The sequence below is a fragment of the Manis pentadactyla genome, chromosome 2 (genome assembly GCF_030020395.1).
Source record: "Manis pentadactyla isolate mManPen7 chromosome 2, mManPen7.hap1, whole genome shotgun sequence".
NCBI lineage: Eukaryota > Metazoa > Chordata > Mammalia > Pholidota > Manidae > Manis > Manis pentadactyla.
The window spans coordinates 16186135-16212120 of NC_080020.1; the positions used below are offsets into that span (position 1 = coordinate 16186135).

General features: G+C 36.5%; 2 protein-coding genes across 6 annotated transcripts; one reads left to right on the top strand and one right to left on the bottom strand.

Annotated features, from left to right (window-relative positions):
• Nucleotides 1–6279: 6279 nt before the first annotated feature.
• Nucleotides 6280–7147, bottom strand: MRPL57 (mitochondrial ribosomal protein L57). Of its 2 annotated transcripts, none has more exons than XM_036924532.2 (2): nucleotides 7064–7147; nucleotides 6280–6886 (listed from the first exon to the last, which is right to left on the bottom strand). In XM_036924532.2, the coding sequence occupies exon 2, from the start codon at nucleotides 6879–6881 to the stop codon at nucleotides 6573–6575; it is 309 nt and encodes a 102-aa protein (XP_036780427.1). In that variant the 5' UTR covers nucleotides 6882–6886; nucleotides 7064–7147; the 3' UTR covers nucleotides 6280–6572. The 2 variants fall into 2 exon arrangements, with proteins under 2 accessions (XP_036780427.1, XP_036780428.1); XM_036924533.2 differs by having other exon boundaries at nucleotides 6280–6883; nucleotides 7064–7135.
• Nucleotides 7148–7255: 108 nt separating this feature from the next.
• SKA3 (spindle and kinetochore associated complex subunit 3) lies at nucleotides 7256–25887 on the top strand. Of its 4 annotated transcripts, none has more exons than XM_036924528.2 (9): nucleotides 7256–7386; nucleotides 10058–10119; nucleotides 10240–10405; nucleotides 13327–13732; nucleotides 16699–16793; nucleotides 20836–20921; nucleotides 23698–23901; nucleotides 24222–24357; nucleotides 25592–25887. In XM_036924528.2, the coding sequence occupies exons 1-9, from the start codon at nucleotides 7284–7286 to the stop codon at nucleotides 25711–25713; spliced, it is 1380 nt and encodes a 459-aa protein (XP_036780423.2). In that variant the 5' UTR covers nucleotides 7256–7283; the 3' UTR covers nucleotides 25714–25887. The 4 variants fall into 4 exon arrangements, 3 of the variants coding, with proteins under 3 accessions (XP_036780423.2, XP_036780424.2, XP_036780425.2); XM_036924529.2 differs by having other exon boundaries at nucleotides 24222–24353; nucleotides 25592–25727; XR_005032492.2 differs by lacking the exon at nucleotides 25592–25887 and having other exon boundaries at nucleotides 20836–20883; nucleotides 24222–24350.
• The last annotated feature ends 99 nt before the right edge of the window (nucleotides 25888–25986 follow it).

Sequence of the window (25986 nt, forward strand, 5' to 3'; positions counted from 1 at the left end):
GAAGGCAGTTCTAAGAGGAAAGTATATAGCAATCCAGGCTCACCTCAAGAAACAAGAACAGTCCCAAATAAACAGCCTAAACTTCAAATTTAAGAAAGTAGAAAAAGAAGAGCAAATGAAGCCCAAAGTTAGTAGGAGTGACATAATAACGATCAAAGCAGAAATAAATAAAATTGAGAATAATAAAACAATAGATGTGTCCAAGTCCTGAATGTAAGTCATGAAACTATAAAACTCTGAAAAAAGCATAGGCAAAAATCTCTTGACTATAAACATGAGCAGTTTTTCCTGAACACATGTCCTCTGGCAAGGTTAACAAAATAAAAAATGAACAAGTGGGACCACATCAAAGTAAAAGACTTCTGTACAGCCAAGGACACCAGCAGCAGCACAATAAGGCACCCCACAGTATGGGAGAACATTTTCATAAACAATTTATCCAATAAAGGGTTAACATCCAAAATATATAAAGAACTCACATGCCTCAACACCCAAAAAAAAAATAACCCGATTAAAAATGGGCAAAGGACCTGAACAGACCCTTCTCCAAAGAAGAACTATGGATGGCCAACAGGCACATGAAAAGATGTTGCACATCACTAATCATCAGGGAAATGCACATAAAAACCGCAGTGAGATACCTCACACCAGTTAGGACAGCCAGCATCCAAAAGACAAGGAACAACAAATGTTGACAAGGATGTGGAGAAAGGGGAACCCTCCTACACTGCTGGTGGGAATGTAAATTAGTTCAACCATTGTGGAAAGCAGTACGGAGGTTCCTCAAAAAACTAAAAATAGAAATACCATTTGATCCAGGAATTCCACTCCTAGGAATTTACCCAAAGAAAACAAATTCTCAGATTCGAAAGACATATGCACCCCTATGTTTATCGCAGCACTATTTACAACAGCCAAGATATGGAAGCAACCTAAGTGTCCATCAGTAGATGAATGGACAAAGAAGTGGTACATATACACAATGGAATATTATTCAGCCATAAGAAAAAAGGAAATCCTGCCCTTTGCAACAAAATGGATGGATTTAGAGGGTATTATGCTTAAGAAAATAAGACAAGTAGAGAAAGACAAATTCCATGTGATTTCACTCATTTGTGGAGTATAAAAACTAAGCAAAACAGAAGAAACAAAATAGCAGTAGACTACTCATAGACACCGAGAACTTACTAGTGGGTTGGGGAGGGTGGGTGGGGAGGGAGTAGGAGATTAAGGGACACTATAATTCACAATCACTAAATAGGTAGGTCACAGGGATGGCCTTACAGCACGGAGAACACAGTTAATGACTCTAGAACCTCTTGCTATGTCGGTAGACAAGTGACTGCAATGGAAGGGGTGAGGACTTGATAATATGGGTGCGCATTGAACCACTGTGTTGTGTACTTGAAACCATCATAAGACTGTCTATCAATGATACTTTAATAAAAAAAGTAAATTATACCAAGACCCAGGAAAACCTCAACTTGAATGAGAGAATACAATAGGCACCGAGATACTGGAATTATCTGATGGGAATTTTTAAGCAGTCATCATAAAAATGTTTCAATGAGCAATTACAAACGTGCTTGAAATAACTGTAAAATTAAGTACCAGCAAAGAAATAGGCAAATGAGATATAAAAAAGAATCAAGTGGAAGTTACAGAACTTAAAAATACAATAACCAGATGTGCTTACTATCCGGTATGGTTACAGATAGTAACTACACTTATTGTGGTGAGCATTTTGTAATGTATGTATCAAATCGCTGTCCCATACACCTGAAACTATTATGTCGTTTTTACTTCAATTTTTAAAAACCAGCTTCATTCATAATAATGAAAAGTGAAAGCGGCCGAATGTTCATCAATCGGACGTTGTTGGATGTACGTACTGTGGGTTATCATTACACTGGTACTTTTTGGTATAAAATAAAAAAGAATAACTACTATTAAACAGCAACACAAATAAAACTCAAGAATATTATGCTGAGAGAAGCCAGATACGAAAATATACATATACTATTATTCAATATATGAAAATCCCCAAAAGGCATCCAATGTCGAGTGCCAGAAAGCAAATCATTAATTGTTTAGGACCAAGGTTGGTTGGTTGGTTGGTTTTTCAAGAGTGGGGTGGGGATGTTGGGGAGGGATACAGCTGAAAAAGCAAAAGCAAAAAGTAATCTTCTTAAGTGATGGATATATTTCCATTCCTGGATTGTGGTGATGGTTACATGGGCATATACATATATCAAATCTCCCTGAACTGTACAACATAAGTAGATTTGATAATAGATAAATTGTACATCATAATAAGGCTGATTTAAAAATCAATCGATTTTTAGTTGTTTTCAGTGAGTAGACCTTGTCACAATTCCAGAAATGAAATTTGCAACATAATTTTTTTCACTTATTTTATTAAGCATAATACTATTTCCTGATTCATTTATTTTAGACCTGATGAATTTTCCACCATGGTAAATACTCCCATATTTCACCTCCCTTTACTGTCCCATCCCCATCTTAGCAGGACTGCAATTTAAAAAATCTAATAGTGTTTGCAGTATTTATGACCATGCAAGTATTAGTCAATGCTACAAAACAGTGTACTATTATCACAACTTCTTATACAATGTATTGTTTTTCCTCCTGTTAATAATTGCCTTGTATTTTCATTAGCTTGGTTTTCCATGTATCTCTTAATTTTTCCCAAAAGCTCTAACATTTCTGCCAGGTTTCCCAGTGATACCCTCCATATAAACTCAAACACATCATTTCTATAATTTTCCTGGAGACCTCCCTTCCTGATTGCTCCATCCTCCTGCTCCATTCAGGACCTATTGACTTCTAACTTCAAAACAGTCATGATGGTATTTGCCTCCCCTGTTCTCCTATCATCCTTAACCCCATGTCTTTCTCATTCTGGCTTCCTCTCAGGCTTTGCTGAAGTGCACCATCCAGGTGCTTCCCACGGGAGCTTTGGGGAGGGCTCTCTGCCTCTCCTCTACATCCAGATTGTAACTTTCTTCCCTTTGCTATGTTACACATCTCTCCCCTTTTCTTTCCAAAATATTCTTTGAAACCTCTTTATCTCCTTTTCTTCTTCAGGGTTAGTCATTTAAAAATATTTGTACTGTCGACCTGCCAAGACTTTGGGAGCCAGGAGGTGAACCTACTGCTCAGTTCCTCATTGTGGCCTGCAACTCAGGCATGGCATTTCAAACAAGGTACATACCCCTCACTGTAACAAAGGAGAGAAAAGTTTGTGCATTTACAAATTTGTTGCTGTGACGATGAAGGGATTCACATTGATAAGACTTCAGTTTTATCAGTGAAATAAGAGGCTAAGTCATTCGCTGAGTATGATGCGGACCTATCGGTAGAAGGCTTTTGGAGAGAAGGTAAGTTATTTCACTGAATAGGAAATTACACCAAGCAGAAAAACACATTATGGGCTAAATTGTGTCCCTGCCAAATACATTTAAGTCCTAACCCACAGTATGTAACTATATTTGGAGTTAAGGTCTTTAAAGAGGTAATTTAAATGAAGCTGTGAGGGAGGGGCCTAATGCAGTATGGCTAGCTAGTGTCCTTATAAAAAGAGGGAATGTAGACATACCTATTGATACCAGACATGTGCAAGCACAGAAGGGCAACCATGTGAAGACACGGCAGGAAGGTAGCCATCTCCAGCATAGAGAAGAGGCCTGAGACAGATCCTTCCTATGGCCCCCAGAGAAAACCTGCCAACACATTGATCTTAAACTTGTAGCCTATAGAACTGAGAAAATAAATGTCTGTGGGTGAACCACCCATACTGTTATTTCGTTATGGAAGCCCCAGCAAACTAATACACAAAGGTTACCACATGGTGTTGTGTTCTGACTTGTGGTCATGAATTTAAACAAATAATCCTAATTATGCGATTTTCTCCAGCAATATTCAGCAGTTTAGTGGGTTTCAAACAAGGAAAGGCAAATGGTAGAGTGCATCCAGGGATTTTTCCAGTGAATACACTGGAGAAAGAGAAGACTCTGCAGGTGAATGCATTATCCTCATCAAATCATAAAGCACCCTCCACTAGGCACCCAAGGCAGAAAATTAGGGAGTCATACAATTGGTCACAAACTCTGTTGCCTCTACTTCTTAACCTCTTCCTACCCAACCATCCAATTCAATACTTAGACTATTCATGGCCACCAGGTCTCTCTGCTCCCAGTCTCTCCCTCCACCATGCTGCTCTCCAGATGCTTTCCATTATTCTGCTCATTAATGGCTCCCCATTACTTACATAAAAGTCACACTTTTTAAGTGTCATACAAGACCTTTCATACTCTAGTCCCTGCCTAACTCTTTAACCTCATCATCACTTCTCCTCCCCACCCACAGGAACCCTACATTGCAACAAAACTCCTGGCAAGTCCATGAATAATCACTAAACTGTTACCTCTGCCTGTAATTCCTGTCATTTCGTTTGTCGGGCAAACTTGCTCAAGAATTGATTTCAGGATCACCTCTTCTGAAGCTCCTTCTGACTGACTGCTCAGGCAAGGCTCATAAACGGTCCTTTCCTTGGATTCTGAACATACCTTATACTTGTACCCACGCAGTCAGTCATCAGGTATTACATACGCTGGGCATTTCACCCAGTAAGGGAGTAAACTCCATGAGTTAATATGCAGTAGCACCAAGCAGACTCATGATAGGCCCTCTGTAAATACCTGAGAAGTGAACTGGATGAAACGGAGCCCCAAGAGCTGTATTACAGATGTAAGCCAGGGACTGTTCATAATGCACAGGCTGGCACAGATATGTCTTATGTGTGGTTAAAAATAGCAGAGTGGCCATGAGCTTTGCTTATTGGTAAGAAAAGAAATTAATTCTGATGGCTAAAATGTAATAGCTATAGTTTCAAGAAGTCAAACGTTTCAACAGCATTCTTAGACAAGTGGCTAAAACAAAGCTACATCTTGTATTTATAGCAGCTAGTGTTATATTAAAATGAACGTGGTCTTCAAGTAAAGCTAGTCCTGAATTTTTACCTTTTATTAGTTCTATGAACATGGTAATGTTGCTGCCATTTCTGAGCTTGTTTTTAACCTATATACTGGGGATATCTATTTTACAAGCTTGTTTTAAAAACTAAATGTAAAACTGTACAGTATAATGCCTCTTTTCATGAATTGCCTTCCATTTCTTCAAACCTACCATTTTATTTTGCCATCCTTTTGCCTCTCTGAGTTTCAAGTCAACTTATTTTATTCAAACTCCAAAGAAAGTTTCTGACTTTAATATAGAGATCAGAAGTTAAAGAGGTCAGAGATACTAAATTGGCCATTTGTGCCAAGGACATTTCTGTGAGCTACAAAAAGCACTGAAAAAGTGTTTATACACCACCAAGAATGACATGCTAGTAAGTACAACTTGATTAAACACTGAACTATCACGTGTCAGGTAAACTGTTAGGTGCAATGAATTAAAAAAAAAATGCACCACAGTCTACACATACTATTGGCAGATATTCAAATGAGTCATCTAATTAAATGTAACAAAATAATTATTTTTATAATAAAAATAACATCCAATGCTAACAAATAAGATTGGCATTCTTATGCATTAGTCTAGCTGTTCTTTCTCAAAAGCCATTTGGCAACATGCATTTGATCTTTAATTGTTAAGAGTTTTTGGCTCTAAATTTTATTATTCATATAATCTCAATATATTTTCAAGCTATATGTATATAAAACATTAAAATACGTATGGCAATGAGAACTAACATGTCTGTGTAATGTGAACTTTTTTTCTATATTAACTTGAAACTTTTCTATTAAACATATGCATTAACAGTTAAATTTTATGGATTACACAGCAATTCAAATCCAAGTTGGTCTCATTAATGGGAATGATTTTGGACAAGTTCTTTAAATACTTTCTTACATGTAAAACAGTCCCGAGTGATGGGATTACTGTATTTGGTATAAAACATGTAAAGTGTTCGATTATTTTTATTACATGCAGAAAAAGGTGATTTGAACAAAGACCTTTAACTGATGAACTGTATGGTACATTACTTAGACCCCAATATTTTTAAAAAATACACCTTCGTGTAGTTCTGATAAATTTCTTCTACAACATTTAAACATCCACTTTTATTAACAGTCTCAGATGAAAAGGTTATTTTTAGGCGTAGGTTTAACTGAAAAAGCTCACTTTTTTTCATTTATGATTAGGCAATTATTCTTGACAGAAGGTAAGCAAAGCTAAGCACAGATCCCAAACCACTATTTGTAGTTTTATTGACGCTTTCAGCCAAAATACATTTTTCTACTAGGAGACTCAGGAAGTCGCTGGTGTCCTATCAGGGTAAAGGAAAAAGAACCACTACACGACAGAGATCAGACCTAGAAGCATCAGAGCCTGGAGCCCCAGATGCTCCGTATGCCGACCACTACGTCCATGGATGTGGCTCTGGTCCAGGGGCTCTTATTTCTCTGGTGGTTACCGCAGTTCAGTTCCAGCATCAGGGAAAAAGAGGGCGGAGAACTACAGAATCGCAAAGCGGTGGCTCAGGGTTAGGACCACTTCTTGGTGACGTTGAGATGGTCGAGCTGGTCTGCAACGAGTCTGTGCTGGGGAAACTTGGACCTGCTGAGCGCCTTGATGGCCTCGAAGGCCGCCGCCCTGCGGACCGCCGCGTGGCCGTACTCCTGTTCAGCGGTGAGGTAGGGCGCGCTCAGCCAGTAATGGTTCTCCGCCTCTATCTCCAGGCGTCGGATCATGTTCTGCTTCGCGTGGAAGGACACGGTGCGCGGCCGCCGGTGCTTCCCGATCCACTGCCTGCCAGGAATGCGGTTGCGGCGGAGGAAGGTGGTCAGAAACATGGCTGCTGGCGAGAGGGGCCGCAGGCGGTCAGGACCGGGAAAGGGCCGCCCACCAGCTCACTGGCCACCACGTGGGAGCCCCCAAGAACGCGCACCGCCGCTCGAAGGGCGTGGGGATCCCAGTTAGGGCCTGCAGGTGAGAGAGGGGCTCGCTAAGAACCGAAAGGCATCCCCCAACTCACAGGCTGCACAGTCGGCAAGTCAGCGTCCCTCCGCGCGCCGGCGGACACGACGCCGGAAGCGGCCCCCTTGCGCGAGACTTCAGCTATCGCGAGAAAGGGCTTGTGCGACTCTGCGAAGAGAACGATACTTCAGGCAAACAGAGATTCAAATTAGTGGCGGGCGCTGAGCGTGGGTGCCGTGCTCTCGTCGGATTCAGGCCTCGCTGAGCAGTTCGACCCCATGGATCCGATCCGAAGTTTCTGCGGGAAGCTGCGGTCTCTGGCCAGCACCCTAGACAGCGAGACGTCCCGGCTGCAGCGAGCGCTGGACGGAGAGGAAAGCGGTGAGGGAAGCAGGCGGGCGCTCGGGGGGTTTCGCCGCCAGTGGGACCCCCGCGGCCGCCAGGAGGGCGGGTCGGAGGGCTTCGCTGAGTGAAACGCGCGCCTTACAGAGAAGGTGAGCAGTGCGTGGAAAGAGACGCGGCGTGGGGCGGCACACCTATCAGAAAGCCCCACGTCCTTCGTCTCACAGCTCGAGGGGTTGCAGGTGCCCCTGCCCACTGCTCATCCTTTGAACCCTCAGGCGTGTCCGTCTGTTTCGGTTGTTTACAGTCACAACGCTCTCCTCCAGTTAAGAGACCAGCACTGTTATGTTGCGAAGAGAAACAGGGGCACTTGAGAATAAGTCAGTTGACAGATTGAGCTCATAACGCATACACTAATTAACATACTATTTATTTTCATGCCACATAATGTGTGTTTGTCAATAAAAATACAATATAAACAAAATGAAAAATACTTTCAGTGCAGCTATTTAGCACTATTATTTACAGGTACAGTGACTTTGTCTCAGCCAAATAGTCCACAGTTGAAGTAAATGTCTGCATAACAAACCATGTTGCCAACTCAAACACTTGTACTCAATACTACTACTTTTCGTAAAAATGTAGCAAAATTCCTCACCACTTACCTTGGTGTTAGAGATTTTTAAGTTGTTTCAAGAGTAGTTCAGATTTCGAGATTATTTTATAAATGTCATATTGTAATGTGCCTTAAGATACTGAGCCCTGTTCACATAGATTACTTTTACTTTACTTCTATTATGAATAGTTTTTCCACCGTTTAAAAATGTTTACTTTTGTGACTGTAAAAACTATATGTGCATGGCAAAAAACTTGAGATAATGGAAAAGTAGAAAGAAGAATTTAAATATTCCTTATAATTCCACCATCAGAAGAAGACACCACTGTTGATATTTTTGTAACTTTTCTACCATTTTTATTTTTAGGGTTGCTTTGTTTTTGTTTGATTTTGTTTACATAGTTGAGTAATGCTATCAGACAATCACATCAACCTTTTTGGATTTTGATGTATAGCTGAATTGCTTTCCACAAAGCTTGTGCTAATTTACCTTACCACACAATACATTTGTACACAACTTCTGCATTTTCTTTTGGTTTTTCAAGAAAAAATTGGAATAATTTTCCTATGCCTAGCCGTTATGTATTACAGAAAATACAGACTTGATATAAGAGAAGGTGATCACAAAAAATTCACCTTTTATGGGACACAGTGATGAATCTTTAAATGTGCTATTTAAACCTCTTTATGAAGATATAATTCACATACCATAAAATTCACCATTTTAAGGATACAATTCAGTGGTTTTTAGTATGTTCAGAGTTATACAACCATCATCACAATAAGTTCAGATTTTCATTACCCCCCAAAAGAACCCTGTGACTATTAATAGCCACTCCCCATAATCCCACCCTGTACCTACCACACTAGCCTTACGCAGTCACTGATCTACCTTCTGTCTCTACATTTGCCTATTCTGGACATTTCATATAAATGGAATCATACAATATATAGTCTCTTGCAACTGACTTATTTCACTTAGAGTAATGTTGCAAGGTTCATCCATGTTGTAGCCGGTATCCATACTTCATTCCATTTTGTTGCTGAATAATATTCCATTGTATGGATTTACCACATTTTGTTTATCAGTTGATAAGCATTTTGGTGGTTTCCACTTTTTAGCTGTTATGAATAAGGCTGCTGCAAACATCTGTGTGCAAGTATTTCTGTGAACATAATGTTTTTAGTTCTCTTGGGTATGTACTTAAATTGCTGGATCATATTATAACCCTAAATTTAACTTTTTGAAGAACTGCCAAGCTGTTTTCCAAAGCGGACACTCCGTTGTACATTTCCACCAGCAATGAATGAGGGTCGCAATTTCTCCATATCCTTATTAACATTTGTTATTGTCTTTTTGTATATAGCCATCCTGGTGGGTATGAAGCAGCATACTGTGATGTTGATTTGCATTTCCCTAATGAAAACTGACCAACTTTTAACAGGTGGAAGGAGATCGTCAGAGGAGGTGTTTCAGAAAAGAGAAATATAATGCTTTAAAAAAACTGCCTACATGATATATATGACCAACTGATTGATAAGAAAGTGACAGTACAGTGGGTAAAGGGTATCTTTTCAGTTAAAGATGCCAGGTCAATTGGACACTCACAGAAGGAAAAAAAAGGATCTTGACCCTCACCTCATACCACGCACAGAAGTCAGTCCCAGGTGGATTGTAGCTCTAAGTGCAAAGGCAAAACAATAAAGCTTTTAGAAGAAAACAAGTGTCATGGGCAGATATTTTAAAAATAGGAACCAAAAAGTGTTCACTATGAAAAAAATTGCTACTTGAGACTATTCACTCCTTTCCATCCCTCCTATGCTCTCTTCATCTGAGTGCTGATTGTGTGGAATGTTGCTTTTAAAGTTCATCAAGCTATATTGTTATGATTTCTGTACTTTTTTGTATGTATGTTATAATTCAAGAAAGTTTTAAAGAAAGGCCTTATCAGTTTTTGTTGCAATTGACAAAATATAAAATAAAAATAAATATCTACAAGAATTTTATAATTCAAAGCAACAATACTAAATTATATGTTTTATTATTTTCCTCCTTTTCCTTATTGCACTTTTTTCTTTCTATTCGTCTTGAAGACTTTGAGGATTGCCAAGCGAGGATTGTACATGACCTTCATTCGGAGGTCCGGACTCTGAAGGTATCACTTTTATTTTAAACATAAAATTTTTTATTTTTTATTAAAAAATACTTTCAATTAAAATTTTAGACTTAATCAAAAGTTAGAGAAATTACAATGTACTTTGTCTCCTCATAAAAGGATGATGTCAATATTCTTCTTGATAAAGCAAGTTTGGAAAGTCAAGAAAGTATTGGTTTCATCAAGGCAACAAAAATACTGATGAAAAAAAATACAATGGATATCATGAAAATAAGAGAATTTTTCCAGAAGTATGGATATAATCCACGTGCCAAGATAAATTCAGGTATGAATAATATGCATTTTCTAGTGTGTGTTTTAGTGTTAAAGAAAGAAGGCGGCATAATTAAGACTACTGTAGGCTCAGCCAGGTTGCTAGTTCTGGCTGTGCTATTATGTGACTGTCACTTGACCGTGATTTATTCAGCACCATTGTGTTCATTGGTGCCTATCAGTGGTGTGATAAAAAGACAGTCCTGATCTCCTTTCCAAAACGCTGGTTAAGAACTAACACGATGCTACTTGAAAGACCAAAGAGTGCAAGATAAATCCATGTGACTTTAGGGTAGTTGGTGTCTAGTCAGCTCTGCCAAAACATAGCTGAGAGACTGACCTTAAGGCATGTTATTTCATTTTTCTTGTTCTCATTTTCCTCTCCTGTAGAATAAGATTTTGAGCTATATAAATTAAGTCCTTTTTAGTTCTAAATTTCTAATGAAGGGGAGTATAGCAAGGGCAGTTTGGATTTTATAGCCAAACTGCCTGAATTCAAGTCTGTCATTCCACCACTTATTTGCTCTAGTATCTTTGATCAGTTTCTTAACCTTGTGCCTCAGTTTCTCATCTGTAAAGCGGAGATGTCTGTATCTACCTCTGAGGTTGTATGATTAAATGAGATAAAATTCGCTTAGAACAGTACGTGACATGTTGATCACCCAGTGTTAACTATCGCTGTTCTCAGGCCTCTATGCAGGAGTGACTGATTTCAGTATGCTTCAGTGTCTTTCTTTCCATTATGAGAATGGTCTTTGTATATAAATAAAACAAACTCAACAAATACATACTGAAGATATGGATATTAAACAGTCCATAGGGTACAGCAGAAAGAATCCAGTTGACTTTGATGTGAACAAGCCATGGATTCAATCACTGGCTGTGCCGTTCACTGTGTATGTGTGGCCTTGGATCACTCTTCTAAGTTGCTTTCCCTCGCTTTTGAATTGAGGATGATAATACCTCCTTCTGGGGTAGTGGTAGTGGCAGTGATTTTATTGTACTCATCTCATCACTGACAGCCTTGGGATAAATATGACCCTAGGGTTTTGGCAGCTCTTGTGACATTCCTCAGAGCTCACAGAAAGCATGAGGCCAGAACAACTCAGTGAATTGGCATCTCTTCCGAGGGCCAAAAATCATGAAATCAAAGTTTATAACCTTTTTTTTTTAAATGTGGTACATTCTCCAGATTCAACATGTCCTGGCTTATCTTGCACACAAAAATAGTGCCCTGTCCTAGTTCATTTCCTGCTGCCAGTCAACACAAAGTTATGTCTTCCAAGAAAAAGTGTGCACGTCTTCATTCCCTCCAGTCTGTTGGATCTCTTAGCCAGCCAAGTAAATGTATAGCCTAAATTTATCCCTTTTCTCTTCCTTTGGACCCAAAAGATTCTGACAGGGATGTGTACTGATGTCTTCTAGAGCCCATTTCAACCATGGACATTCCCTTAAAAGATGGAGTAAAGAGAAACCAAACAAGGTCATTATCAGACTTACTAAAATACTCTCCAGTTCATCACAGGAAAAGTACAAATATTTTCTTTAAAAGAATGCAACAAAAAAATTTAAATAATTTCCCATTTCTTTCAATAAATGTGCAGAATTAATATTTCCAATTTAACAACCAAATGATACTTAATACAAATGATAATAATCTAAAGTCTTTCGATTAACTCCCTCCCTCATCATTCTTGAACGTGTGGCGGCATTAGGATCAGAGGATCTGGGTTCAAGTCTTGGCTCTTTGAGTTAAATCAGCTGTGTGTTCTCCAGACTGTTGTTTAATTCCTTCTATAAAAATGAGGAAGAAAGTATTCTAAGCTATTTTCTGTCTGAAAAGTAAATATGAAAATTAAAAGTGAAACATAGAAGTGTCCATCCCATGGGAGATTCTAAATAAATTCTAGTGTCTTTTCCTTTCTCTCAATGGTCTCATTTTTCTTTTCCTTCTTTCCATCACCCTGTTATTCTTAATTTTTCTTCTCTGCTTCATATTATATTTTTTTTAGTACATATTTTACATTTGTCCTTCTGCATTTTCTTACACCCATTCCATTCTCTTCTTTGTACCTTACTATCGCACTGAAGACATCTGTTAAGTTAATGTCTGCCCAGATCCCGACCAAATCCACTTGTCCTCTTTCCAGTCACCCTCTTGGACTTTCTGTTGTGTCTCACACAAGAAGGTAGTATTTCTCCTTCTCAAACTCCTTGGCATTGTAGTTCCTATCCTAGACCTTTTAACTCCAACTTAAGTTTCACACCAAATGCATTATCCAGTAAGTACCCAGGAAATGGCAAAGGAGTGTGGGGAGAAAAGAGTTGTTAGTCTGAAATGCACAGTGTAATCGTTAAGCTACTAAAGGTTGAAAAATATATGTCTTTCCAACACTCTCCTATTAATGGCTCTCAGCTAGGCTTTTGATAACAGGTATTCCAGAATGACTTAAGATAAAAATGTATGTTGGTGTTAACAGTCTTTCTTTTTTACTTAGGCATCTGTAAATTAAAAACCTAAAATAATACTGTTATACTTGGTGTTAAATCTAGATCATAGTTCCACACTGTAATTAATGTCATAAAATGGTAAGACAGTTTCATTGTATATTAAGAAAGACTGGTAAATCACATTACCTGAGGAAGTAAGGAAATTAGACTCTCATTTGTAGGTACTGATTTTTCATCTTTTAACACTTAGTTTACTTCCCTTCTGTAATGTGTCATCATCAAAATGGTATATGATGGGTGGACAGAAACTTACCAAAGGGACTTTACAGTCCCTTGAACTAGAACTTTACAGGCTAAGGAGAGGATCAGGGTTTCTGCTGAGTTGGGACATTTCAAACGGAGCTCTTTTTTGTGGCTTTAGTACATGAGATTTCCTGGTTTGATGTTTGACCAGAGTATGACCTCCCTGATTTTTCCTCCCAGTGGATGAGCAAGAAGTCATCGACTCTAAACTAGAGTCCACTAACCATGAAAATCTTCAAAAGCCTGCTGTGGATGATCTGTCTGATCCTGCGGCTCCAAGCAGTTCTGTTTCTGAGAAGTCTCCACGTAGTCCACAACTTTCAGATTTTGGACTTGAGCGGTACATGATATCCCAAGTTCTACCAAACCCTCCACAGGAAATAAAGAACCATAATGAAGAGCCAAAAAATTTAACTCCTTTCAAGCAATCACTAATTAAAGTACTAAAAACTCCAAAGTGTACACCAAAGATGGATGATTTTGAGTGTGTAACTCCTAAACTAGAACACTTCGGTATTTCTGAATATACTGTGTGTTTAAATGAAGACGACACAGTAGGACTTAAAAATGTGAAGAAAAATGAAAGGTAAGCAGCTTTCTTAAAAGGCACATTTTACCCAACTTTCTGAATTCTCTGCCTTATGGATTTTTCCTAGAAGAGAGATGTTTTGGACATCTTTTCCTCATAAGGTTTTCAGATACTGTGAAGTACGTATATGAATATCATATGAATCACAAACTTCTCTGAGTTAACAATTCCATCAGTAAAGTATGAACTGTTAGTTTCCTCAGGTTAAATGCTATAGAAGGAGTGGTAAGGGCCTGAAAAAAAAGAGTATTTGATGGGATAGAGAAGAGGGGATAAAATTAAAGTGTAATATTAGTAAGAACTTGTGATTCATTTGGCATGGAGACTTCAGAAGAGAAGGGGATATAAGATAAATCACAGATTTCTGTTCCTGGGATGATGCTGGGAAAACAAGTAAGATTGGAATTCCTGCAGCTTGGGGGTAAAGGTAATGTGCTTACATGTTGATTTTAAGGTGCCTGTAGAGGTGCTCGTAAGCTCAGGTATTTTAATATGAATTTGAAGTTCAGTGATGATTCCATTCTAGTCTAAAGAGATTGGGAGTAATTAGTGTGGAATTGGTAATTAAAAAGCTACACTGAAATATCTAAAGATAAATCTGTATCTTTAAGAATTAATTATTAAAGAAAGAAAATAGACATTCAACTCAAGGGATTAGGAAAAAAGCCCACAATTATGGGAAAAAGAGAAATAAACACTAAAGATAAAACAAAATGTCACTACAAAAGATTTTTTAAAGTATAGAATTGATAAATCTATGCTGAATCTCTTAAACAAATGCAAATGACAACTTGAACTAAGGGCTGTATTTTTGTTTTTTAAGCTCTTAAAAATACTATAGGGTATAGTATTGGGAAAATTGGAAAGTTGAGAAATGAAAAATTTTTGAAAACAATATAAAATATCAAAATCAACTGCAGAAAACCTGAATAGACCAAAAGAAAACTGAAAATGTCATCGAGACCTAAGTTCCCAAAAGCTCCATGCACAGATGGTTTACTGGATGAACCTTTTTCTGATTTCAGAGAACATAAAATATTCCACCCTATATAAAAAGTTCTTTTTATAAGAAGGAGATAAACATTTAGTGCAGGTTTACACCTCCCCTGGGGACCTTCAGACTCATAAAACCTCTCTGTGTTCTACTTGCTCACTACTGCAATGGATATAGCCATACCCATCGTGCTTACCACACAGAATCAGTGTGGTGTAATGGATAAAAATTACAAATGGTCTTGAGTGAGATACTATGAATATAATGATCTTTAAAAATAACTGTCATTATCAAGGGTTTGTAGACTGTGGCCGCAGGCCAAATCCAGCCTGCTGCATATTTTTGTAAATAGTTTTATTCGAACATAGAGTAAAGGAAAGTTCTTTTTCTAAAACTAGAGTGAGACCGAAAACATTGCAGTTTATGACATGGACACTTGATAAAAACACCAACAAAGCACACAAATGGAAACTGGCCCAACCTAATTTCTGAATACAGGTGTAAGAGACCTAATTAAAAAACAAATTGAATACAACAAAATAGTAAAAAAGTATAATGGCAACTTCCAAGTTAAGCTTATCTTAGGAATGCAAAGATAACTTAATATTTTGGAACTCATAAAATACATTTCTATGATTCAATAAGAAAAAAATAATAGATGTCAGTAAGGAGTTAGATAAAATTTGACACCCATTTCTCATTTAAAGTGTTTCATCAAACTCTAATTAGAAGGATACTTCATTAATATGAATGCAATACAAATACCTAACAACAGTGAAGCTATCTGTCACCATTATTTAACATTATTCTTAATGCTGTGGTCAATGTAATGAGATAAGGAAATAGAAATAAGTATTTCTAGGCCATGTTTTGTATGCGGCAGCTTAATAAAGTCACATCTAAAAGTTCAAGAAAGAAGCTGATATATTTTATATATTTATAACCACTTAGGATAATATGCTTTCCAGTTTTATTAGCTTTATTAGTAACTAGTTGGTAAACAAAATGGAAAAAAAATCCATTTAAATTTCCAACAGAAAAGGAAAATACCTGTAGCCAGTCATAGATGAAAGGCCTATATGATTTAAAACAAAACATTTCTGAGTTATATAAAGAGTAAATTAAGATGAAGAAAGATATTCCCAAATAGAGTAACTGAATATTATTAAGATGTTTAATCATAGCAAATGAATTTATACAATTACAGCAAAACTTCAATAGAGTATTTTTTTTTAAGATGGAAAAAGAGGGATAGTTGACAATGATTCGAAAATTTATTTGGAAGAATAAGGATAGCTAAGAAAATGAAAAATAACAGTAATGAGGGTACTTGACCTTTTAGATATATTAAAATACATAAAGCAACAGTAAGTAAAACAGTATGAAACTGTCATAGAATGGGCTTGTGACCATAAATGTACTGGAATAGCCCAGAAACAGACTTAACTGATATAAGAATTTAATTCATACTAACGGTGTTTTGAGAGCAAGATTATCCCGTGAAGTACGCTGGGACAGCTGGTGCACTGACCCACCTGCAGTACTCAGTGGTGCTCCTCTTTTCACTGCGTCTCACACATCTGGGTAACTGGCTAGAGCACCCTTGGTAAGATGACAGGATCAGTCTTTTTAAGTCTTAAAAAAAAAATGACAAGTTCTTAATCTATATTGTTATACCAGTTATAAGATTCGATTTATGATTTTGAAGTCATGAGTTGTACAATTCGTATTTTTGAACGAATGAGTTAATCTTACGGTTTTCCTTTAAGCCAGAGATTCTTAACCTACTTCTAAGTCAGGTAGCAATATAAAATGGTTCTTGTTTTAAGCCATCGATACACATTTTTAACAAAGAGATTTGTTCTATAAAACAGTATTGAACATTCATCCAGACTTGATGATACATGTGTAATATCATAAATTTCTTCCTAGAGGCTTAAATTTTTTTTTTTAACAATTTCCCTATGAGTCCCATCAGTGAGGAGGCCACAGGAGCAGAACCAATGACCAACGATGATTTCTCTGCCACTCCTGGCCTCGTAATCCAGCAGCTGGAAAAGAATGGTAAGTGTCAAAATCAAGCTACTTCTCAGGTATCCTCTCTCCCCACTGTTTTGTACAAAGTGGTTCGATCACTTAGATATCCTCATAGCCCCCGGCATCTTCTCAGTGCACAGCATATTAAGTACTATCCCATTCAAGTCCAGCATGATTTCATACAGGAGAAAGATAAAATTTTCTGCTATGTTTTTCGTACTCTTCCTGGTTACATATTCACTGTTAGATTGTTTTTAACATTTTTAACTGACTACATAAATATATCCGTATACATCAATTTTTGATAATAGAGCCTGTAGTACTTTTACTTTTTAGTTTGGCTTCAGTCTATTGATTAGATTTCTACATTATCTTTATTATATATACCACACTAGAATACATCAGCTACTGTTTCAAATTTTGTTTTTTTTTAAAAAGTACAAGAACTTGGACAAAATTTTCTTGTAGTAGTCTCATATTTGTCCCAGCATACATGAAAACATTGTTTTCCTACAAATATAAAATAAAACATCTAAGGGTTTTATGATATGTTTGAGTAATTATTTATTAGTCTATTTAAAATTTTTTGGGAAATTTTTTAAAGTAACATCTTTTTCTTGGCAAATTTTTTAAAGTAACATCTTTTTCAGGTCTTTCCAAAGTTATGGACATTTTCAGAAAAATTCTTTCGTACTAATTTTGCTGACAATATTTTATTAAATTATTAAATTATAAGTACTTCTGGCATAAACAATTATAAAAAAGTACAACTGATTCTTATTAACTTAATGAGCATAATACACTTACAAGATGTATTCTATTAACGAATAGCCAGTGTTAAGAGAGATTGGACCACAACCTTATACCATACTCAGAAATCAATTCTCAGTGGATTATAAACTCTTTAGAAATTGATAAAGGAGAATTTTTTTTTTTTGAGAGGGCATCTCTCATATTCATTGATCAAATGGTTGTTAACAACAATAAAATTCTGTATAGGGAACTCAATGCACAGTCATTAATCAACCCCAAGCCTAATTCTCAACAGTCTCCAATCTTCTGAAGCATAACAAACAGGTTCTTACATGGTGAACAAGTTCTTACATAGTGAATAAGTCCTTACATGGTGAACAGTGCAAGGGCAGTCATCACAGAAACTTTCGGTTTTGATCACGCATCATGAACTATAAACAATCAAGTCAGATATGATTATTCGTTTGATTTTATACATGATTTATATGTGAATCCCACATTTCTTAAAGGAGAATATTTTTATAACTCCTGAAGCGGGATGGATTTTTTAAAGAATAGCTTACTTACTGAATTCCTTCAGCATACCACAGGCAGTATAGTTTATGGAAGGAATGGAAAGCTTAGGTTTACCAATTAGCAGTTTATATACATGGAGCTTCTATTATATTTTAGTCTAGCTATTTTTATGTACGAAAGTACCATTACTGTAATTTTTATAGTCCATACCTATTACAATTTATTAATCTGTGTACCATTTTCTACATTTATCATTGCTTCTTATTCCCACTCATTCTTCCTGGGTTTTATTTGCTTTTCAAAGTACAACTTTCAGCAGTTCTTTCATTGATGTTATTTCTAGTCTGTGAGGAGTAATCTCTAGTTTTGTATGTCTGAAAACATCTTTTTCACTAATTTTTGAACAATAATGTAACTAGATAGAGACACTAGATTGACAGCTGTTTTCTTCAGTATTTTAAAGAAGTTATTTGATCTGGTAGGTGTTGCTCCTGCTAAACAAAGCACTGTAGGTCTGTTTGGCTTTCCTTGGTAGACGATCTGTCTTTTCTTTCTGGTATCAATGAGAGTTTTTTATCTTTAATATTCGACATTTCTCCATAGTTTGTATGTATACTTGTTTTTATTAGTTTTAGAATTTGGCATGATTTTCAAACTGAGGATTCATGTCATCAATTCTGGAAAATACTCTGTCACTGTCTCTTTACTAATATTATTTCTCCTCTCATTCATCAATTTTTTTCTACTGAAATTCTGTTTATATTTTAGAATTTTATCCTTCAGTCTCCTAAGCTTGTTTGTTAACTTCCCTTTGATCCTCTCCTCCCCTTTCTCTATGCTATTTTGTGCTTTAGTTAGAATTTTCTTCCAATTTGCTATTTTTCTCTTACACTGAGTCTAAATTATCTTAATCCACTGATTGGATTTTTACTCCAACAGCCACATTTTCTGTTTCATAAGTTTTTCTTTCAAATGCGACTGGTCCTTTTTTCCCTTCCATAATACTTTTTTCTCTTGCCTTATAATTTCTGTGCCTTCATTTGATCTCTTTGAACATTTAAGCACAGGTTTCTGAAAGATGCTGTAAGGAGTTGGTTTTCTTATTTATATTTCTGAGTCTCTTTCTTGAGGGGTTGTTTTCTCACCTGCTTTTAATTTTTTACTGTGAACTCATCTTCAAATGAAGTTGTTTTCAGTGGAAGTTCTGTGTGCCATGGATTGTCAAGTAGTCATGTTACCCTAGCCAAAGCCCCATGCATTTACCAGTTGCAGACAAGTGCTTGGGTCAACTGCTCGGCTCAGGATACTTGCATGGACCTGCAGGGTGAACTTAGAACCTACAACACTACCCTGTACAGAGCTGGTATCCACAGACTTTCTACCTTGGGCCTAGCTTGCTTTCATCTTGTTGCCCTGGAGCCAGTGCCAGTGGTCAGATATTTTCTGGTCTCTGCTTCGCAGACCTTACTGCACTTTCAGGCTCTGTTTATCCTTCAATCTCCTATGCATCTTGCTCTGTTTCAGTTGCTCACACAAAAACCTTTGTTCTTAACTCCTATCTGTGCTTGCCTTAAAATCCCAGGGGCTGAAGAGTATATTTGGAAATACCAGATTAAATAGATGTAACATCATGCTATATTTGCTTCAGGTTTTTTTTTTAATTAAAGGTATACATAAAGCTAAATCTCCATCCCCATTCCATTATTCTCCTTCCCTTCCTCCCCAAAAGTAACAATTATTCTAAAGGATAGTTGTGTCTTTTTAGAATTTCACATAAGTTCCAACATCCCGTTTGTAGTCTTCTGTCACCTGTTTTTTTTCACCCAGCAGTATGTTAAGTTAATCCGTGTAAATACAGTTCATCCATTTTAATTGTTAAGTAGTATTCCATTGAATGAATAAGCCATATTTTATTTATTTGCACATTAAGGGTAGTTGTTTATTTCTTACTGTTACAGGCAGTCCTATAATGAAATTGTCGCTAGTGTACATTCTCAAATCTAGGAATAGAATTTCTAGGTCAAAGAAGATGCACATCTTTACTTACTCTAGAAATTGTAAATTGCCGCCTGAGAGTGGCTGTTGTGCTTTATACTCTTACCAGCAGTGTTTTGAGTTCCTTTTGCTCCATCTTTTCCAGCACTTGATGATTTTTAGGCTTAATAAAATTGGGAAATCTTATCATTTTTCTAACATCTTTTTCTCATAGATGTTGTTTTACAACTATTCATAAAATGGGTTGGAGATTTCTAATGTCTGCATTTGCATGATGGCTTTTGGGGTCTCTTATTCTCAGAGTCCAGCTGTCTGTCTCTGGCTAATGTTACACTGTTTTTAATTACTACAGCCTCAGAGTAAGTCCCACTGTCCTGCAGCCAAGTAACCTCCTTGCCCTCTTCCTCTTTCTTATTCTTCAGAAATTTGATTTTCTCCATAAAGGTTTTACACAGATTTTGATAGACTTTTATGTAGGTATCTTGTTTTCATTGTTGCTATTGTGAAAAAGTATCATTTCATTTTTCAAATATTTTTAACTGTTTATAGCTCTTATATACTAGAACTATTCATTTTTGTATATTCTTATATCTTGCAAACCTTACTGAACTTTTTTAGTGCTAATAATAGATATGTGAAAATGACAATTTTGTTTTTTCCTGTCCTGTACAGCATACATTATAGTTAAAAGTTGTTACAAATAAAATGCATGAATTATATTGACTTATTATAACTTAAAAGGTGAAATCTTTATTTCAATTTTAGTTTCAAATATTTATTTCATGCCACTGTATGTGTCTTTCAGATGTTGAGAATTCAGATTCCCCCTTGGCACCGACATTTTGCACTCCAGGTTTGAAAATTCCTTCTTCAAAGAACAGTACAACTTTGGTAAATTTTCATAAAATTGAAAGCTCTAATCTTTTTCCTAATGACTCATATACGCTACTATTTCTAGACATCATCTATTTAAAGACCTTGGACTAATGCAGCCTATAGGAGTATATTTACAACGTATTTCTGTAGGGTAATTTAGCAGCATATATCAAGAGGTTTACAATTTTTTCATATCCTTTAATCATGTCTCAGAATTTAAGGCACATTGGGGATAAAGTGTTCCTTTATAACAAGGAAATTACAGAGGAGGGAACAGCATTATTTATAAGAACAAAACATGGGAAATAATCCAAATGTCAAATGATAGAGAAGAGAAATACCTTAAGTTTATCCGTAAGATCTGGCATTATGTATATCATGTTTTGAAGATAAAAACATATAAAAAGAATTTTTTTTTTGAAAGGCAGAAAATTACCTTTATTTGCAGAAGACATGATCTTACATATATAGAAAATTCTAAGGAAATCACTAAAAAACTATTACAATAAATGAGTTCAGCAAAATTGCAGGATAGAAGATTAATATTAAAAAATCTAATATATATTTAGTCCTTAGAAATGACAAATCCAAATACGAGATTAAGAATTCCATTTACAATAGCATAAAAAATTTTTAGGAATAAACTTAACAAATGAAGTGCAAGATTTGTATATTGAAAAATGACAAAACAATGTTAAATTAAGGAAGATGTAAATAAATGGGAAAACACTCCATGTTAACAGAATCAAAGATTTAATGTTGTAAAGGTGACAACAGATCAATGTAATCCCTACCAAAATGCCAGCAGGCTTTTTTTTTTCTTTTTCTGTTTGCAGAAATTTACAAGCTGATCCTAAAATTCCTATGTAAATGCAAGGAACCCACAATAGCCAAAACAATCTTAAAAAAGAAGAACAAAGTTGTACACTCACCCTCCTTAATGTCAAAACATACCACAAAGCTACAGATCCAGGCAGTGTGGTATTGGCACAAGGAGAGTACATATGTCAATGGAAAGGACTTGGCAGTCCAGAAAGAAATCCTTACATTTATGGTTAATTGATTTTGACAGGGATGCCAAGACAATTCAATGGAAAAAGAAATTCAACAAATGAGGTTGGGACAACTGAATTTCACATACAAAAGTATGAATTTGGGCCCCCTACCTCACATCATTAACAAAAATTAACTAAAAGTGGATCTAGACATAAACATAAAAGCTACAACTATTAAACTCTTAGAAGAAACATGGGAGTAAATCTTCATGATTGTGGGATAGGCAGTGGCTCCTTAGATATGGCACCCAAAACATAAGCAACAAAAGTAAAAACGGATAAATTGTACTTCATCAAAATTCCAATTCATCATTTTGTGTGATGAGTAATGACACATTCAAAAAATGATGCCATTTTTTTTTTTTTTGAATGATGCCATCAAGAAAGTGAAAAGACAGCCCATGGAATGGGAGGAAATATTTGCTAATCGCATCTGAAACGACACTTACACACAGAATAAAGAATAGTTACTTACAACTGAACGATAAAAAGACAAATAATCCAATTATAAAAGGCAAAGAATTTGAATAGACGTTTCTCTGGAGAAGGTATACAAATGGCCAATAAGCATGTGAAAAAATGCTCAGCATCACTAATCATTAGGGAGATACAAATCAAAACCACAATGAGATACCACTTCATACTCACTACAGTGGCTAAAATCAGAATGACAGATAACAGTGTTGGCAAAGCTTTGTAGAAATTGGAACTCTCACATTTATGGAGGGAGCATAAAATGGTGCTAAAAAGAATTTTTTAAAGAAATACTTAACTATGTATAAAATGACACATAGGTGTTTATGTACACCCACCCACATACATATTTTAAAGGAAAAGGATAGAAACATACCAAAATGTGATTAGATTTATGAGTGATTTCCCCCCCTACTTTTTCCAAGTTTTTCCCAGTAAACAAACCTCCTCCCTTTTTTAGAGTCAGTATGAGCACTTAACCAATCCCATAGTCTAAGCTGTCCAATAGCACTTTCTGTCGTGATGGAATGTTCTACAATCTGTGCTGTCCAGTATGATAGCTACTAGGGACATGTAGTACTACTGAACACATAAAATGTGGCTAGTGCATTTAAGGAACTAATTTTAAATTTTTATGTTTGATTAATTTAAAATTTAAATAGCCCCATGTGGCTTGTAGCTACTATATTGGATAGCACAGCTACAGATAATAAAATGCTAGGCTATCAGTTGAAGTGTCAGGTTATCTGCCTGCTAGCACTTGCCATTTTCAATGAATCCACGCCTTGTTCTTGTTCGTGTGGAAGGCACTCTGCTGATGGGACTCTCCCTTTGTATTAATTCTGGCCCTGGGGAGATGGCGTGACTTATCCGTTTGGCCAATTTAGCATGAATGAATTGCATGCTGGCTGACCTCAGACCTGCTTTATTCCTCTACGGAATGGGGGTTTGTGGTAACACTGCTGCTCACGCATACTGTGACTCTGTCTGGCCTAGGAGAATGTTGCCTGAAACTGGGTGGGTGGGCCCATCTAAATCTGGGGGTTCAGTCAACATAGTTGTTTAGTTTTCATACTAAGCTCTAGCTCAGCCTTTATTAGTGATGAAGACGGTACTTTGTCCTCCACATGCTCTGTCTTTGTTTTAGTACTTGGTCGGGAAAGAGGGGGTCTTTTGGAGCTTTGTTAGAGAACACCAAGAGAACTATTTTATTTGCTATATTTTATACCTCCATAATTTAATGATTTATTCTTATTCAATAGGTTTCCACAAATTATCCATTATCAAAAACAAATGGTTCATCAAATGATTTGGAAATGAAAGACTGTACGTCATTAGTTTTATATTCCGATGAGTGCTTTGAGAATTTTGCAGATCCCTCTTCTCCTATGATCTCCTCTTATGAAAATCTGCTCAGAACACCTACACCTCCAGAAGTAACTACAATTCCAGAAGATATTCTTCAGGTTACTTTTCCAGGCTATTTGTTTTTTTGATACATTCTTTTCCAACTTAAATATTTCTATCTCAGGGATGCATTCCTGCTTATCTCTATCAACCTCAGAGTACATTTTAGAAGACTAGAAATCAAGCCTCCACATCCCAGTTAAACTTCTGATATCGCCACTTTGCTGTTGAACATCTGTCAGTGCTGTTAAATTTTTTACTGTTTCAAATAACCCATATCTTCAAATTGCTCTTGGCTTTTCTTGAATGTTTTATAACACTTTCTAAATGTGTTATGTTATTCATGTGATTTGGTATAAAGGAATTTGCTTTGTTTTAGATTTTATCAAAATACAACTCAAACCTAGCCACTCCAGTGGCAGTCAAAGCTGTGCCACCCGGCAGAGGGCCTCTAACCAGGTGTGAAGGGCAGAGCATCCGAGACACTGGCAGCAAAGGAAAACTGGTGACCGTGAGTATGTTCCCATTTTAAAGAAAGGACTTGTTACTTAAGGGGGACATTTAAGAATTAACAGTTGAATGGTAGTAAAAAAATTTTTAATGACATTTTCCAGCTTAGCCTAACAGTCTGTCTCTCTCTTTTGATATGGAACTTGTAGTCCCTGTGTCTCAGACTCCCACGCTATCAAGTTCGATGGTATCATTGGGAATCTATTCCAAACTATTTTATAAATGTAAAAATATGTATCTACATATTCCAATTAAAAAATGGACAGAGGACCTCAATAAACATTTTTCCAAAAAGACATGTAGATGGCTAACACATGAAAAGATGCTAAACATCACTAACCATCAGGGAAGTGTAAATTAGAAACACAGTGAGATATCACCTCACACTAGTCAGAGTGGCTAGCATCAAAACGACAAAAAATAACAACTGTTAGCAGGGATGTGGAGGAAAGGGAACCATCCTACACTGTTGGTGGGAATGTAAATTGGTGCAGCTATTATGGAGAGAAGTCGGGAGGTTCCTAAAAATTAAAAATAGAAATACAGTCCAACACAGTGATTCCACTTCTTGGTATTTACCTGAAGAAAACAAAAACACCACTTCAAAAAGATACATGCACCCCTATGTTCACTGCAGCATTATTTTAATAACCAAAATATAGAATCAACTTTTGTATCTATCAATAGATAAATGGACAAAGATGTGGCATATATGTGTGTGGGGGGTATAAAATACATATATCACTTAGTCATAAAAAAAGCCTGAAATCGTGCCATTAGTATTAACACAGATGGACCTAGAGGTTATTATGTGCTAAGTGAAATAAATCAGGGAAAGACAAGTGCCATATGATTTCACTTCTACATGGAATTTTAAAAATAAATGAACAGCAGCAACAAAAAATACCAGAAGTAGACTCAGAGAGAACAAACTGATGGTTGCCACAGGGAAAGGAAGGAACATGATTGGAGAAATAGGTAAAGGGGATAAAGAGGTAGAACTTCCAGTTATAAAAGTAAGTCAATAATACTGTAATAACTTTGAATGGTGACATACAGTAACAATACTGTGTTGAGCATTTTGTATTGTAATTGTTGAATCACTGTGCTCTACACTTGAAACTAATATTGTGTGTCAAATATACTTCAATGAAAAATTGTTTAAAACCTTAAAAATATATATACAGTGTTGTCATTTGTTGATCATAGTTAATTCATTTTTTGTGTGTCTTTTTGCAGAAATTCTAGTGGATCCATCCATTATAGAAACTGAACAGAATGCAATGAATGCAGAGCTGGACTCACCTTGTCATTCACACCCCCTCCGCATTTCCCCCTTTTTTAAAACCAATATATATTAAAGATAAGCACGGAGAGCAGTGCCATATGCTTTTTATTAAGTTTTGGGTTTAAACTCAGTCTTACTCAGTTTTTAAAGATTGTTACTATCTCATTTAGCTCAAATTTTTCCTGCCTAATCCAACAGAATGGTTTTAATGGTGCCAGGAGGCGTAATAAATAACTTAAGAAATTTTCATGTTCCTGTCTGCTGCTCTGCTAAGGCCCCTGACCCTGTCGTGGCCGGGTGGTCCCTGCCGTCTGCGGGAGCTGCCCTCTGTCTGACTGTCCCTCAG